Here is a 14,887-nt window from a genome sequence, read left to right on the forward strand (position 1 = left end):
GGCCGGTTAGCTCAGTTGGTTAGAGCGTGGTGCTAATAACGCCAAGGTCGCGGGTTCGATCCCCGTACGGGCCAGGTTCATTTTTCCCTAGCCATTCAATTTGTGAAATTCTACACTAGTCAGTATATTTATGTGTAAATATATATGTACATGTATGACAGTAATGTTAAAAGTTTAAATGTTAATATTACCAACTTGAATGTAGTTGGTCTGGTCTTGTAGGCCTATGTCAAAATGGCACAGGCTTTTTTGAAGAATGTTTGAAAGTGGGCTTCCCCTAACTATCTACTGACATATATTCACTGCCTATTTACAAGCCCTGACATTCTTTATTTTAGTGTAAATTAGTGTATCTAGTTAATTTAGTGTATCTAAATTATAGACAAGCACTGGTTTAAGATATCCAGGTGAAGTTTCAACCCACTTACAAACATAAACATCCATAACATGTTCTAAATATTTATGGTTCTCCTTTTTTTGTCAGTTTTTTTTTTTTTTTTTTGTCCACAAGACCAGCATCCCAGAGACTCTTTAATGTTGTAGATGAACCTGCTGCATATACACACTATTCAGTGTTCAGTAAAATGAGGGCCTGTTGACAAGACAAACTTTAGTTGTCCTCTTGCACAAATTCATCTGAGCCTTCCACTTCTCCCTTTGTCCAGGTTAAATCCAGTTTACATTCATATACAGACAGTAGTGTACACATTCATGGTATAGCCTTCATCTATCAGCAGAGAGCAGTTCAATAAACACTTTCCCCGCCATTGACAGAATTTTCCATCATTGAGACGATGCTTCCCCACCACCCAGGTGAAAAAATACTATAGTAATTTATAGTAAATACTATAGTGTTTTTGACCCATACTATAGTAAATTGTAGTATACTGTATATATTATAGTATTTACAACACTTAGTTAATGAATGCTATGCATACTGTAGTATTAACTATAGTGAACTGATAAACTGTAATAAATACTATAGTATACTTTAATTTTTACTACAGTAGACTGTAGTGTATACTGTAGCATTATATACCACATGCCCGTAGGCAGGGGGGGTTCGGGTGGTTCGAACGAACCCCCCCTCTCACTGCCAAAGGTCCAGATTTAAGTCGGTTTTTTTTTTTTTTTTTTTTTTGTCATCATATTTTTTAATCAGTGCTTGTGATAAATATTCTGGGTTGCTGTTTCAAATTAATATGAGCCTAAATTTGTAGCTGGACGTGTGTGTGTGTGTGTGTGTGTGTGTGCGCAGCGCGTGCAGTTCAGAGAGTTCTCGCAATACACTTTTCAAAGCAATGGTGAAGAAGCATCGCCTCTGAACGATGGGGGGGAGGGGTTTTATATATATATGAGGATATATATATATATATATATATATATATATATATATATATACACAGTGTTTCCCATACATTGACTATCATGTGGCCGCCCACCACATTCTAATTTGTCCCGCCAGTCTCAAAATGAAACGGAAATTAGGTCGCAATATTTAAATTACCGTCTGATTGCGCTCTTTTATATGGCAAAAGTGGGAATCATAGAGCAAAATAAGTAGACTACAAGCAATTAAGTTTTCGTGCACTATATTCAAAGTCATCTGAAGCCATTCTATAGCTTCATGTGAGGGACAGAAGGATATGTAGCTTACATCGTTAAGTTCACGGTCAGAAACTCGTCTCCCTCTGCTACAGCTGTCAATCATTCAGCACCAAACAGCGCGTCGCGTTCGGTAACGACAGTCAGCACGGTGAAACTCTCCAATATGATATATTCCTATTATAATACTTGATATGTAGATAAAGGGCTGTGGATTTGCATAAAATGACTTTATCTTGCTGGAGTTTATTGTTGTTTCTGAACGATGTCATCATACTGGCTACAGGATGTCTGTTAGATCGCACAACACAAGGACTATGAATTGGCGTCACATGCACAATAACTGGAATTTAAAAAAGTGAGAAGAAACATATGATTAATTGTTAGATACAGTCAGATATACACAGGGATTCTCTTTGTGCCGTGAAATTTTCAATGCGCAGCGCAACTGCGCGCTCTGACTCGATACTGCTTCAAGCGCATCATTCTGCTCCCGGGATGCGCATTAGCGTTTTTTTTTTTTTTTTTTTTTTTTTTTGCTGCTGCTGTTTTGAAGCGTTTCATATTATCATTGTTTTGCACACTGAAAGATTATTAATAGCCTATTTTGTTCTGTCGTATCTATCATATCTTGTTGCCCTATTAAAAAGCTGCACAATACATTTAAAATAAGCGTCTTTTAATCTTACAATAATATACACATATAATTATTTACATATAAATCTAATAGAAATCGTTTTTTTCATTTCATAAGAATACAAATAGTCATTTTAAACTTTTTATTAACATTTGGATTAATAAAATTACTGTGCAAAGTTTTTTTTTTTTTTTTTTTCCCCAAGAATTAGGCTAGAATACTTTTTGCTGCTGAATTATATACTCACCTAGTTTACTTATTTATTTATTGGTCAGCTTATGATTATATATTTTTATTCATTTGTTATTTTTATCTATAATGAAGTGGTGTGTTTGCATTCTGGATTGGTTAACAAATCAAAGAGTGACCATTAGCTCCACAAATATGCAGGCTCCCACTAATAAATTATTGCCCTACCATCACCAAAAAATAACATATTTTTATAGCACAAAATTGTTTACAAGAGAACAAATTTTTTCATTGATCTAGTCACTTAATTTTGCTCTCAGAATGCACCAGATTTATGCATGTAAATTTAATATATATATAATTTTCCTATATATATATATATATATATATATATATATATATATATATATATTAATTAAAAGGATTTCTATATTTTATCCACTCATTAGTCTACAAATTAATAGCCATATAAACGTAGCGTAATTATAATAAAAAATATAGTGGGATATTCAGTGACATTGGCAGTGTAATATCGACTTTTGTAATTGGCCAATACCAGCAGACTGGAGCCAAAGGAAATGCAAAGAGGCATTGACAGAGAGTCAAGAAATGATTATGAGAAGAATTATTATTAATATTTCAGTAAAGTTCATTACATCTATTCTGTTGTTACTGTGGTCTTTAAACTTATGAACTGTGTATGGACTGACAAAGGTGGTACATTGGTGGTAAATTGGTAAATTGGTAAAGGTGGTAAATTGCTACAGGAAGCAATTTACAACAATGCAGTAAATATATTTTAGGTGCATCAAAAAGCGTGCTCGTTAAGATACCAGCAGACAAGCTAATCCAGCACAAATTAGTGCATAAAAGGTCACTAAATTAAGTATTTGATCCTCGTAATTAAATACAAAAGGAGGAGAAAAACTACAAAAAGGTTCACTTTTTGAAAAAAAGAACCCCCCTTTCAATAGGCTGGCTACTGACCTGTACCATATAGTTGTAGAAAATGGTTAGTTTCTGTCCTTGATTCTGATTGGTCAATAGCTGTGTTTTATTCACGATAAAACATGGCTATGACCACTTCACCCAATGGTTCTGTGTATCACTACACAACACTCTTAGCAGCGTAAACTGTTTGTTCTCAATTGATATTGTTCATTGAAGCTTACTGTATTCTGTAGAAAAGTATTGCGAGAAAAAGATCACGTGAGCGAGTTTATTACCTGCATTCAGATTTAGCATTTTCCTTCAGGTCAGTCCTGTGTTCATAAAAAAAAAATCTGTTTAAATGTCTGATGTATTATCCTGTCCTTTTAACAGTTAAGGGATTTTCCCGTGATTGACAGTCGCTAGTCAAAGCATTTGCCAGTTGCGCCTTGTTCCGTGTTCACAACCATGTAAAATGTCTTTTCAATGTAAAAGTCTTCGGTACTGACTGACACACTCATAAAGACAGTCTTTGCCGCCATCTAATGGCATAATAATGTAATTTCTGTGGCTGTTCACGGTCAGGGACTATTTTTTCCGGTGGAAGGAAGGCTTTAGTGAAAGTTTACTTCATGAAAGTTGCATTGATACACATTTTTGGCTTTAATATTTGTATTGTGTGGTAACCGTTTTATAAAAGCACTCGAGGTACTTGAGGCTAGTGCTGTATCGTGAATAAGATATGGCTGAAGGGCGTTGTTAGCTTTTAGTAAGCATCGATCAGATTCAAGACCTCTCTAAATGTTCAAATACAGCATATTCTTGAAACCTTGCATGCTAATACATAGGTGAATTGCTGAGGTAAAAACAGCCATCAGGTGTTAAAGGAGGTTGCGGTGGCAGTGAGGAGGAGGAAGTCACTGTAAATGCTAGTTACACAGACCAGCAGACTGGCCCTGTTATTAACACACAGAGCTGTGAAGAACACTCCTGAACGCCCTGAGTCAGCAGAGTCAATCACTGAAGGCAGAAGGCTGTGATGGCCAGTGGTTTTGTGTTTGTGGGTAGTAATCCATGTTCCTAGTTATGTAATAGGAGAGGAAAGTGAATATACTGTACACTTCTTCTGGAGACCACTACTCATAGAAGGTGGTTCCCACAAATACATAAAGAATATATTAAGAGAGATATAAAATACAAGAAAATATCAAGTATAATACATACAAACAAGGGGAGTCCATTCCGGTTTCTGGAGGGCCACCTTCCAGCAGATTTTAGTTCCAGCCTTAATTAAACACATCTAAAACTAAACTCTTCAAGAAGGTGGTCCTCTAGGAGTAGGATTGGTCACGCCTGATATAAAGTATGCAAGATAAAGAAATGCTGAAACTGAAAACTGAATTGGAATCCATCTTTAATGTAAACAGCAGGATGTTGCATTTTTAAACCTATAACAAACATGAGGGGAGAAAAATCATAAATCATAATTATAATACCCACAATCTTAAATTAAATTAATCATGAAAGTTCAAATGAAATTTGACGGCCCTGAAAAACAAAATTCCTTAACACACAGAAATGTATAATACTGACTACTTGGCAGCAATCACGAATATCACAAAAGTTTATACCAGCTTACAAAAACAGAAGCTCAATATTGCTTTGGAATGTTACAGCAGTCTGCCATGAGTCTGGTTGGTGTCAAGTGAAGGAAAGAGCTATATCTACACGCCTGCGTTATAGTCAGACAATGTACGCACAAAGCAGGTATGGTTTAAGACAAAAAAAAAGGCAACCTCTTGCATGAAGCTGCCTATTTAATTTAACAGTCTACAGTATAAGAGGCATGAATGGGATACTTGGAGAAATCATTAAGAACAAACTTGGACTTCGCTAGCAATATAGCTGCCGCTTGTTGGAGTGAGAAACATACTACAGTGAGTGCTACATGCCACAATCCCCTAGACTTTTTGCACACTCTACAGGGAGCATCCCACTCCGAACAGCCAGAAATTATGATGGGACGAAAATTCGTGACAACCATTTTTTAACCAGAGAAGGTGGGCTTGTTTGAGGAATGTAACTGTTTGAAGAGATGACTGGAAATGACTGCAACAGGACTAGAGTGGTTTAGGACCTGAGGACCAGTGTGTGGTGGTTCTTCAACCAGACCAGATGGTTCATAGGCCTTGCAAGCCAAGTCCATTAAGTTCAGCAAATCCATTGTGATGAGGCGTATTAGAGAGCCAAGTTTTAGCAGGAAAGAGTTCTCCGTTTTTTTTTCATTTCTTTAACTTTTTGTAAAAGTCTTTCTTTCAGTATGCATTTACGAAAAATCAGTCAGTCCAGTGAAAGGGGATTAGTTGCAGTCATAAACAAAGTCATAATTGCTTGGCTCTTTGGGGATTGGGGGAGGAACTTCAGGGATCTGGATGTTCTCCAGGTCCAGGAGGCGGAGCTTCATTTCCATGTTGAGAAGAGTGTCCATGTCTGAACGAGTGAACTCACTGGTCATCTCCTTCCCCAGCAGTGCATTCAGCCCATCTGTCCACACACAGTACTGAAAAACAGCCAGAAAATATGACATTAAACCACAGCATGCACAAAGTCCAAATCACACAAGGAGGTGCATCAGATACCACTTTATAGCTTGCAGTTGCTGGTTGCTCACCTCGTGCTTGTCAGGGGCAATGAAGTTTAGATACTCATCAGACTCGTAGAGGACAGAGAAAGCCAGCTCCAGCACCTCCTAAAGAAGGAAAGAGAATTGACACAGTCTGTCAAATGCTAATGGGGCTGCTGTGTTTGTGTGCCTCCTATTGCGTGACTTTTGCAGATCCTCTCCGAACATATTACGACAGCAGATGGTCCAATCTGTTGTGTGTGTGTATGTATACAGGCCTCTCCTGCTGGGCACCAAGAGACAGCAGTAGGATGATCAGCATAGGAAGTGCATCAGTGCTTTACCATAACAAGATACTTCAGTCTCAATGACTCTACACAGAAAATACATGGAGTTGTTTTTGGGGTTGCTGTCAGGAAAGGCATTCAATGCATTTGGAAATTGTGTTTGGTAACAACCCTGTCAAAATTATGGACATGCCAGCAAAGAGACCAATTCAAGTAAGAAGAGGACTCCTTGTTCAATTGACCCCTCGCCGGGAGTTTGATTGACAAGCGATCTAACCAATCATATTGCTGAATCCACCATTTTGTCCGACAAAGCAGTCAGGAGTTAGAAGATTAACCTCGGTGGACTTGAACTTGAAAAATGGTGTGTACTGACGAAGGGTCAATCGGCCAACAATCTAAGTTTTGCTTTGAAAAACGCGAGACATGGGCAGTGGAACGGGGAAAAAAACGCAAGGTCTCGAGATGCGTTTTTTAAAAGTTCAAATGATGCCATGTTTTTAGAATGCCGTGTCATGCGCGAGACGCTGCAAAAGATGCAAGGCGTAAGCGCAACGGTCCTACATGTCCGTCTAGACTAGTTTACATACAAAACGATGGAAAAGTAGCGCATTGGAATGGAAAACGTGTTCTGTGTAAACAGCCCCTAATCCTTTCTATGGCACATTTGAAATGTCTACACCTAGATCTTATCAACACTTTTCAGATCCCTTGGCCTGTTTAGAGCCTACAGACCTGGCTAAACAGCAGTTACTTGTAGCATAGGCCTACATTCATATCACAGAATAACTGTACCAGATCTCAGACCAGGACTTTTTTTTTGTTCATTCAACAACTATTTCCTCAAACCAAGTTTGCTGTGCCAGGCTTTTTTTAATATGACTGACACAATATCAAATTCATTGAACTTATTCACAACTGTGAGGAGTCTGAATAGATGCAGGAGGTAAAACAAAGTGTTAAGATGAAGCTCCAACAACCGAGAGTTAAATGCTCTAGGCTAGGGCAATAGTTCTCAACCAGGGGCCCTAGAGCATTTAACTCCATTAGGGAAATACTGCTCTAGTACAGTGGTGGTGGGCCTTTCTGCAGAGTGTGGCTCTAACTCTAATTAACAAGCTAATTAAGGTCTTCAGGATTATTAGAAACTTCCATACAGGTTGGAGGTAAACTCTGCAGGAATGTGGTTATCCAGGAGCAGGACTAGATACTTATAATCTATGTAAATAACTCAGATATATCATATGTGACCAAAGTGGAATCAAATTCTTCAGAATAATAATGTCTTGGGATGATAAATGAGACAACAACAAAAGCAAAGAAAAGGATGGACTTTTGCTCTAAAACCCTTTTTCCACCAAGGCAGATTGAGTGCTGGTTCAGAGCCAGAGCCTAGTTTCAAATCAGATTGTTTTTCGACACCCAAAGCACCAGCTCTGAACCAGGAAAAGTGGTTCATAAGTAGCACCAAAACATTGCTGGTCTAGATAAGAACCGCTTGCGTCAGGGACTTGGGGTGGGTTACCGTGACCAACAAGATGAACAGAAACTTGTGACCGGCATTTTTGAAATAGCAGCTATTCGCTAGCTGCACGAACGAGTTGGATTCGGCGTGTTTGGATACCGATGTAGGTTTGCAAAGCCATGAGCATCAACGGTAATGCAACGTCCACCATTGTTGATGGAAGGCTTGTTTGAGATTCATCGGAGCTGTGCAGACTGATCAGTGTGACATCGGAGTGAAGCCGATACATCTCGCTTGGAGTGTTTGTGTTTGGCGCTGCCGCACTAGCTTCGCAGGGAACGATGAGATGTATACAGTGACATAAGACCTGGCTCTGTAGCCTGTGGAAAGGCAAACTGGTTCTTAAAAGTCTCGTTAGTTGAACCAACTCCAAACTGGCAATAGCACTAGCTCTGAACTTGCACCCAGTTCACGCTGTTGGAAAAGGGGTATAATTGTCTTATTTGGGTCAACTAACCTAAAAAACAGGATTGAACTGGATCATCCAAAGAGCTTAAAGCTCTCATTGGTTGAGAGCTACATTATTCACATCCAAAATGAGAGCAGACACAAACAATTCTGACCCCTCTCATCTCGCCTACGCAGAGATGAGATTACATACAACCAAGACAATCGGAATAGAACTCTCTTTTCAGCAGTTGATGAGGGAATTGATTTTTCAAGTCAAATTCCTATTAAGATAAATGTTGCTTAAAGAAAGTACAAAATACAATATTGATACACATTGTTATTTTAGAGTCAGTGTCATCAGGACTAAGGGGATCCTTACGGCTGTGTCAGAAAATTCCAGCTATACTTGATATGGCCTCAAGTTTAATCAATTTGGTCAACAGGGAGTCATTTTTTTTTTAAGTTGTGGCATAAATTTGACATTGTCTGCTTTGTTCTGTGGGAAGAAGAAAGGGTGACTTTGAAACTGAAGTGAGCTGATGTATCATTACTCACAAAGCTACAAGGCATAACTAATGCATCCTTTGTCACCAAGCCACACACCAATGCATCAAAGGAAAATTTGATCTTTTGATATTCAAGATCATTTTTGCTCACCTTGTTCTGCTTCAGAGCTCCCTTTTCCTTCATGTGTGGACAATCTTTACCAGTGACAACAGCTTTGATGTCAGCCACAGGAACTGCAACAGGGAACAAAGAATAATTAATAAGACCATCTTAATCTCATCTTTATGGAGTGATGCCACTACACCATGATCAGAACGGAGGCTGTACTCACGTTTGTCCTGTAGGGAATCATGGGGTACCTCTCCCTGAGGGCTCTCCTCCAAATCCCCGTAGTGGAGAACTTTATGATTGGGCGACAATCGACAGTACCAGAACTTGTCTGTAAAGAAGCAGAGCAGCGGGTTAGTCTTCCACAATGTAATGCTAACAAGTTGTCTTTCATTCTAGTACAATGCTTAATATGCTTTGGCTTTTCCTTGCGGATTGGGTAAAGCCGTGACTGGCAATTTTTTCCCCAAATCACTGTGCTGCGCCCAAAAGCAGACAAAAGTGATCACTGCCAGGACTGCTCACATTTAGTCTAGAAGGCCATGGCTGGCACTCAACTCTAGTGTCTGAATCCAAATCCTAATAGCTGGGAATAGCAGTTTGGCAAATTTAAAATCATTGTGGATGTGGAATGAAAGAGTGTCCTGGAGGGTGGCACTTCACAGGCTGCATACATACACCCAAAGAGATAAGGAGTGTGCAGTAAACAGCTTGATCACTGTACTCTTTCTATAGTTTCAGCTTACTAACAAACCAGCTCAATAGACTGTTTATCCACCACTGCGAATGTGCAATGAACAACCAGTGGATATTGCAGCCAACAGCCATCTGTGAGCCCATTCTGAGATGTCAGAAGAGATATGTGCAGAATCCTTTAATATGCATGCAGTGCCACGTGCATGATGAAAAAGTGGCTTCCTTTGTACATGGCTTTCCTGAATTTCTATTCTAATTGATGACATAAGTCATGAGACAAGGAGCGATGTGGATGAGGAGAACAAAAATCTAAAATGTTTCAGCGAATTAAAGGCAAAGAAGAATTCAATTTTAACATTATTCGGAAAGCTCAGCCTCAGGCAACTTCTGCAATACTTAAGATTCAAGGTAGGAACTGGACAGCTCATTTTCTACACCATGAGAAGAGAGCTCTGCTATGGGGCAACAATAGGGAATACAAATGTCAATGTAGCACCTGTCAAAATGAAAAACCACAGGTGCGCTTCCTTCTGTCGTTTAAGAGCAGTCCTTAAAAGCTTGCTGAAAAGGTTAGTTGTACACGGACAAAAGCAATGGTCCGACATTGGGTTATCTTGGGATTAAATATATCCGAGTTTTGGCGGCTTTATGTGGTCGGTCAGTGCCTCCTGTGGGGAACCTCATTCTAAAGATTGTATTAGGAAGTAGAACATACCAGAATGTCATGACGCAAGCTATCGAAATGGCGCAAATACATTCAATGTGATTCAGCCTTAAATGACAAGTAAATGACATTATCAAGAAGGTTACTATAACAATAATAAATTAAATATAGTAAGAACCTATCAATGTCACTAATGAAAACCTGATATACATTATACTGCCAGATACCACAAACATGGACATGGGCAAAGGTAAATATTCAATGCTATTTCATGTGGGGCATTCACACTGAAAAGAATGAGTCGCTGAACTATTGATTACTAGTAGGCATTCCTCCTTTATTGCTGTATCCAATCCTGCATTCCTGACACCTTGGAACTTGGAATTCTACCACCTCCTACTTGAAAATAAGTTGGGACAGATAGATAAAGCACCATTCCATTTGGTTATTTTCAGTGGAAGTGAAAATAACCAATTCGAATTCTGAGTTTCCAGGAATGCAACATTCAAAAATTCCCACCCTGGATTTTATCTGATTCAACTCTGTTCACATAAGCTTCTCATTAGTAGTCATGCTTCATTTTTCTGAACTTTGTCACATTAAGGCAAACCACTGGCAAATACTGACTTATGTGTAATGCACATGTCAGTCAAATTATGAGAGGGTGCCATGTAAGTCATATTTAGCTCCAATGGCTTTTGGCAGATAATATAATAGTTGATTGTGAACAAAAAAAATGTTTCATTCACACAAATTAGATTCATACTAGAAGAAAATGATGTCAATAAAACAGGCAAAGTGTGACAATTCTCAAATGAATAGAAAAAAAGAGAAAAGGCAAGAATGAGAGATCTAGTGGGAAGGTGAGAGAGAGAAAGAGAAAGGAAGAAAAGAAAAAGAGAGAGGCAGGCAGAAGGATGCATAGCAAGAGACAGACAAGGTGTTTAGTCTCAGAATGATCTAATCCTGTAGAAGTGTGAAGAGTGTTAAATTATCCAGGCTAACTGATAAAGCCTCCCTCTGAGCTCAGCAGACAGCCCTCCTCTTCAGCCAGCCCGCGTAAAAAGCGATATTACATTTGACGATCCTTCAACTCTCCAATCTGCGCAGTAAGCTTTATCACACCCACCACTCAGCGCTTGTTTGAAATTGGCTCCATACTTCCGCTCTCTCAGCAACGGACAAGGCTATTTTTCACACTTGCTAAATCATGCTGTCGGTTTAATAATAGCACTCATAAAAATATTATTCATTGGACGTATAAAATTCACAGTGTTTATGTAAGATAGTTGGATAAAAGCTATGGTGTAAGACATTCTAACATTTCGTTACTATACTACGAGATTGCTGAATGCAAATAATAATAAAAAAAAAAAAAGTGACCAATGAAGGTCTTTGTAATTCTGAAGTTCTGTCTTTGAATGAGAAGCAGCCCAGTTGAGGTCACCAATAAATTAAGTGAATCATTAAGTAAATCAGTTCAGACACTTAAGACAAGCACAAATTGACATTATGAATTTATATTTTCAAATCTGTTAAAGGATTATTAGGCTGCATAAATTAGGTCAGCCGGAACCGGGAACACTTCCTATAACACCAGATGTACTTGTTACATCAGAAAAAGAATGGCATCTATGCTAATATTAGTCTTTCTGTTTATCCCGAGGTTTACCGTAGTCAACCGGATCCGGGCCGTATCCAGCTGAGACCAAGGACCTGTGCCTTGACACAACCACAACGCAGCCCTGAAGTATCAGCAGAGATCGAGTCGACTAGATCATCCATTGTGAAGACATCATCAACACGACAGCCAGTGCCACAGTTCCTCATCAGACCAACCATACCGGCGTGATGAATACGATCCTCAACTGGACACGACCACAACGCAGCCCTGAAGTATCAGCAGAGATCGAGTCAACTAGATCATCCATTGTGAAGGCCTCATCGACACGACAGCCAGTAGCACAGTTCCTCAACAAACCGTCCATACCGGCGTGATGAATATGATCCTCAACTGGATGGAACTGAAATAAATACTTTGATTGTTGCGATCTTATCAGACTTATGATAGCAACCTGATTCGTAACAAAGCACTGTTCGCCAGAGGAGAACTGGCCCCCCGACTAAGCCTGGTTTCTCCCAAGGTTTTTTTTTTTCTCCATTTTAACACCTATTTGCCACTTGTTTGCCACCTGATGTCACCTGTTGGAGTTTGGGTTCCTTGCCGCTGTCGCCTTTGGCTTGCTTAGTTGGGGACACTTGACATTTGACTTGACATTTGATATTCAACAGTATTCTTGACATTTTTTCAACAGTGCTTTGATCTGCCTGCATTGACACTATTCTTTAAGAGCTGCTGTGCAGCAAAAATTATGTACCAGTTGTCAATGTAAAGCTGCTTTGACACAATCTGCATTGTAAAAAGCGCTATATAAATAAAGGTGACTTGACTTGACTTGACTTGACAAAAAAAGCTAGTGAACTAAATACTCGGAGCAGATACATTTAAGACTTTTCAGATGAAAGTACATTCAGTTTAGGGAAGAAAAAGCTTACACTGTGTACTAACCAGGCACAACTCCAGTAAAATTCCAAATTTTAAGGGGAAACCGAAGTCGAAAATGCTATGTTACACATGTATTTTCATTTATTTCTGTGCAGCTTCAGCAAACTGCATCCTTTTTATGGTTCTCCTTGAGGGATTTGTCATGCAATATCCTATATTTCTCTACTACCACAAGCAATCTCTCTCAGGCTTGCCAATGTATAATGGATAATATTGTTGCTTAATTAATTTTCTGTGTGGGTGTGAAACGCAGAAACAGAATCAAGCAACAGACAAAATGTAGTGTTGTTCATAGCTGCTAGATAGGACAGAAACTTGGATTAACAAGAAAGAGGCAGCTTCTATCACTTTTAGTTTTGTTGTGCCACTTTGTTGCCTTGTGACATGGTGTTTGAGTCTTTGGAGCCAAAACTATGTGGAATCTTTATGGACTAAAAAAAAACTTTGTTGAACTTCCTTACATGTATCTTTAAGTGTACGTGTTTCTTACCCTGTCTCCTTCGGCTGCTGATCTTCCTGAAGCAGGTGCCCTCACACAGGCGATTGAGGCGTTGCTGTTTGATCAACTCCATGATCTCTGGTTGGATTTTCTCCCTAAGCTCCCTGGAGAAACATCAGACAAATGCAGTTTAAAAGTACTGATCCACCACTTTACTGGCAGTATACACAAAGAAAGACTCAAAAACATAATTGACATACATACAGACATACAGCGTACTTGGTCTTTAGACATTTCTTTGTAACACAAGTCCAGGCAAACCTCCTTTTATCTTGTGGTTTTGCTAATACTACTGCCAAATTGACTGTGTTTAGCTGCTTTAGATCTAAAGCTGAGAATTTTGCAATATTAATTAGCCATTTAAAGACTTAAAGACTTCTCTAATGTTTAACCAATGCCCAGAGCATTAACTAAGTAATTCATGAGAGAACAATATTTTGATCATATTCTGTGTTATTGAATTGGCTTATCTGGCTTTGATTTTTGTTTTTTATTATTTTTATGTTTCATTTTTTTAGAGATTACAAATTATACTGTCAAAAACCAAGCTGACAAATTGATATTCCTGTTATAGTAAACAGACTGAACCATGTTACATATTTTGACAGAAGATGAAATCATGAGTGATATTTCCAGCATTTCAGTTCAAACAAGCTCTGAAAGTTCAACACGGACATGTTCTCTGCTATTGTACATTCCAGCTCAAATGACACTACTGTAATGCAGTGGGTAATTTATTTAATGGAGTCTCCTCTTAGTTTAATTAGTTATGAACCATTTAAAGGCTTGTTTTCAATCATGAGTGGGACACAGGTGCAGTACACATGGACCAAAACTGGGTGAGTCTGATTTTGGGAACTGCGTGCTTTAGATAATTGAAGAGCTTCCAGTGACTCACAGGATGGGCCGGGATTGGAAATCCTCCTGGTTCATCCTTTCGGATTGGCGCAATTTGAGGATCTCAGTGTAGCTCAGATTTTGCAGACGACTTTTAAACTGATCCAGAGAGTTAGGCTTGATCGTGAGAGCACGAGTGATCTGTTCCTTCACCACCTGCATCACCTATAGCACACACACACACAGATTTAATCATTTAGGACATAATTTTATGCATTCAGGAAGACAAACTTCTCATTTTTATATCTTGCTTTTACTTTAGTACCGTTTTTGAATTGAACAAAGACAAAAGATCAGACAATTGATTGAAACTGTTCACGATTATGACAGCACAAGGTCAGAGTAACTGACAAAAAAAGACAACTTTGTTGACAGGTAGTGTACATGCTAAGTGTCTACATACATTCCCAGACAAAAGGTTTCTGAAAAGACAAGGAAAAGAGTGAAAGTTGGACAAGGAAAAGAGTGAATACTCTCTAGTGAATGAAAGGAAATAGTAAAAATTGCAATATATTTAAACAAGAGTCTTTGAGCATTGGCACCCAAATGTACACATGCATACACACATTGGGTTTTCATGTTTTGTGGGGACATTTCATAGACGTAATGGTTTTTATACTGTACAAACTGTATATTCTATCACATGACCCCTAAACATACCCATCACAGAAAACTTTCAGCATTTTTAGATTTTCCAAAAACATCACTTATGTATGATTTTTAAACCGTTTTCCTCATCGGGACCAAAAAATGTTCCCACAAGG

The 14,887-nt window shown here is 38.7% G+C and overlaps 1 protein-coding gene and 1 non-coding gene across 7 annotated transcripts in view; one reads left to right on the forward strand and one right to left on the reverse strand.

The window, feature by feature from the left end:
* trnai-aau lies at positions 1–74 on the forward strand. Its single transcript has one exon. It is a non-coding gene; the product is annotated as a tRNA-Ile (tRNA).
* A 4,684-nt stretch (positions 75–4,758) lies between these two features.
* Positions 4,759–14,887, reverse strand: part of elmo1 (engulfment and cell motility 1 (ced-12 homolog, C. elegans)) — a 100,917-nt gene continuing 90,788 nt past the window's right edge. For all 6 annotated transcript variants that reach the window (XM_048201413.1, XM_048201414.1, XM_048201416.1 and 3 more), the window contains 6 exons: positions 14,125–14,288; positions 13,218–13,330; positions 9,025–9,132; positions 8,844–8,926; positions 6,033–6,110; positions 4,759–5,921 (listed from right to left, as the gene is read on the reverse strand). In XM_048201413.1, the coding sequence (XP_048057370.1) occupies positions 5,721–5,921; positions 6,033–6,110; positions 8,844–8,926; positions 9,025–9,132; positions 13,218–13,330; positions 14,125–14,288 (747 nt within the window). In that variant the 3' untranslated portion in view covers positions 4,759–5,720. The remainder of the gene's footprint in view (positions 5,922–6,032; positions 6,111–8,843; positions 8,927–9,024; positions 9,133–13,217; positions 13,331–14,124; positions 14,289–14,887) is intronic.

This window comes from Megalobrama amblycephala, linkage group LG9 (assembly GCF_018812025.1).
Source record: "Megalobrama amblycephala isolate DHTTF-2021 linkage group LG9, ASM1881202v1, whole genome shotgun sequence".
Lineage (NCBI taxonomy): Eukaryota > Metazoa > Chordata > Actinopteri > Cypriniformes > Xenocyprididae > Megalobrama > Megalobrama amblycephala.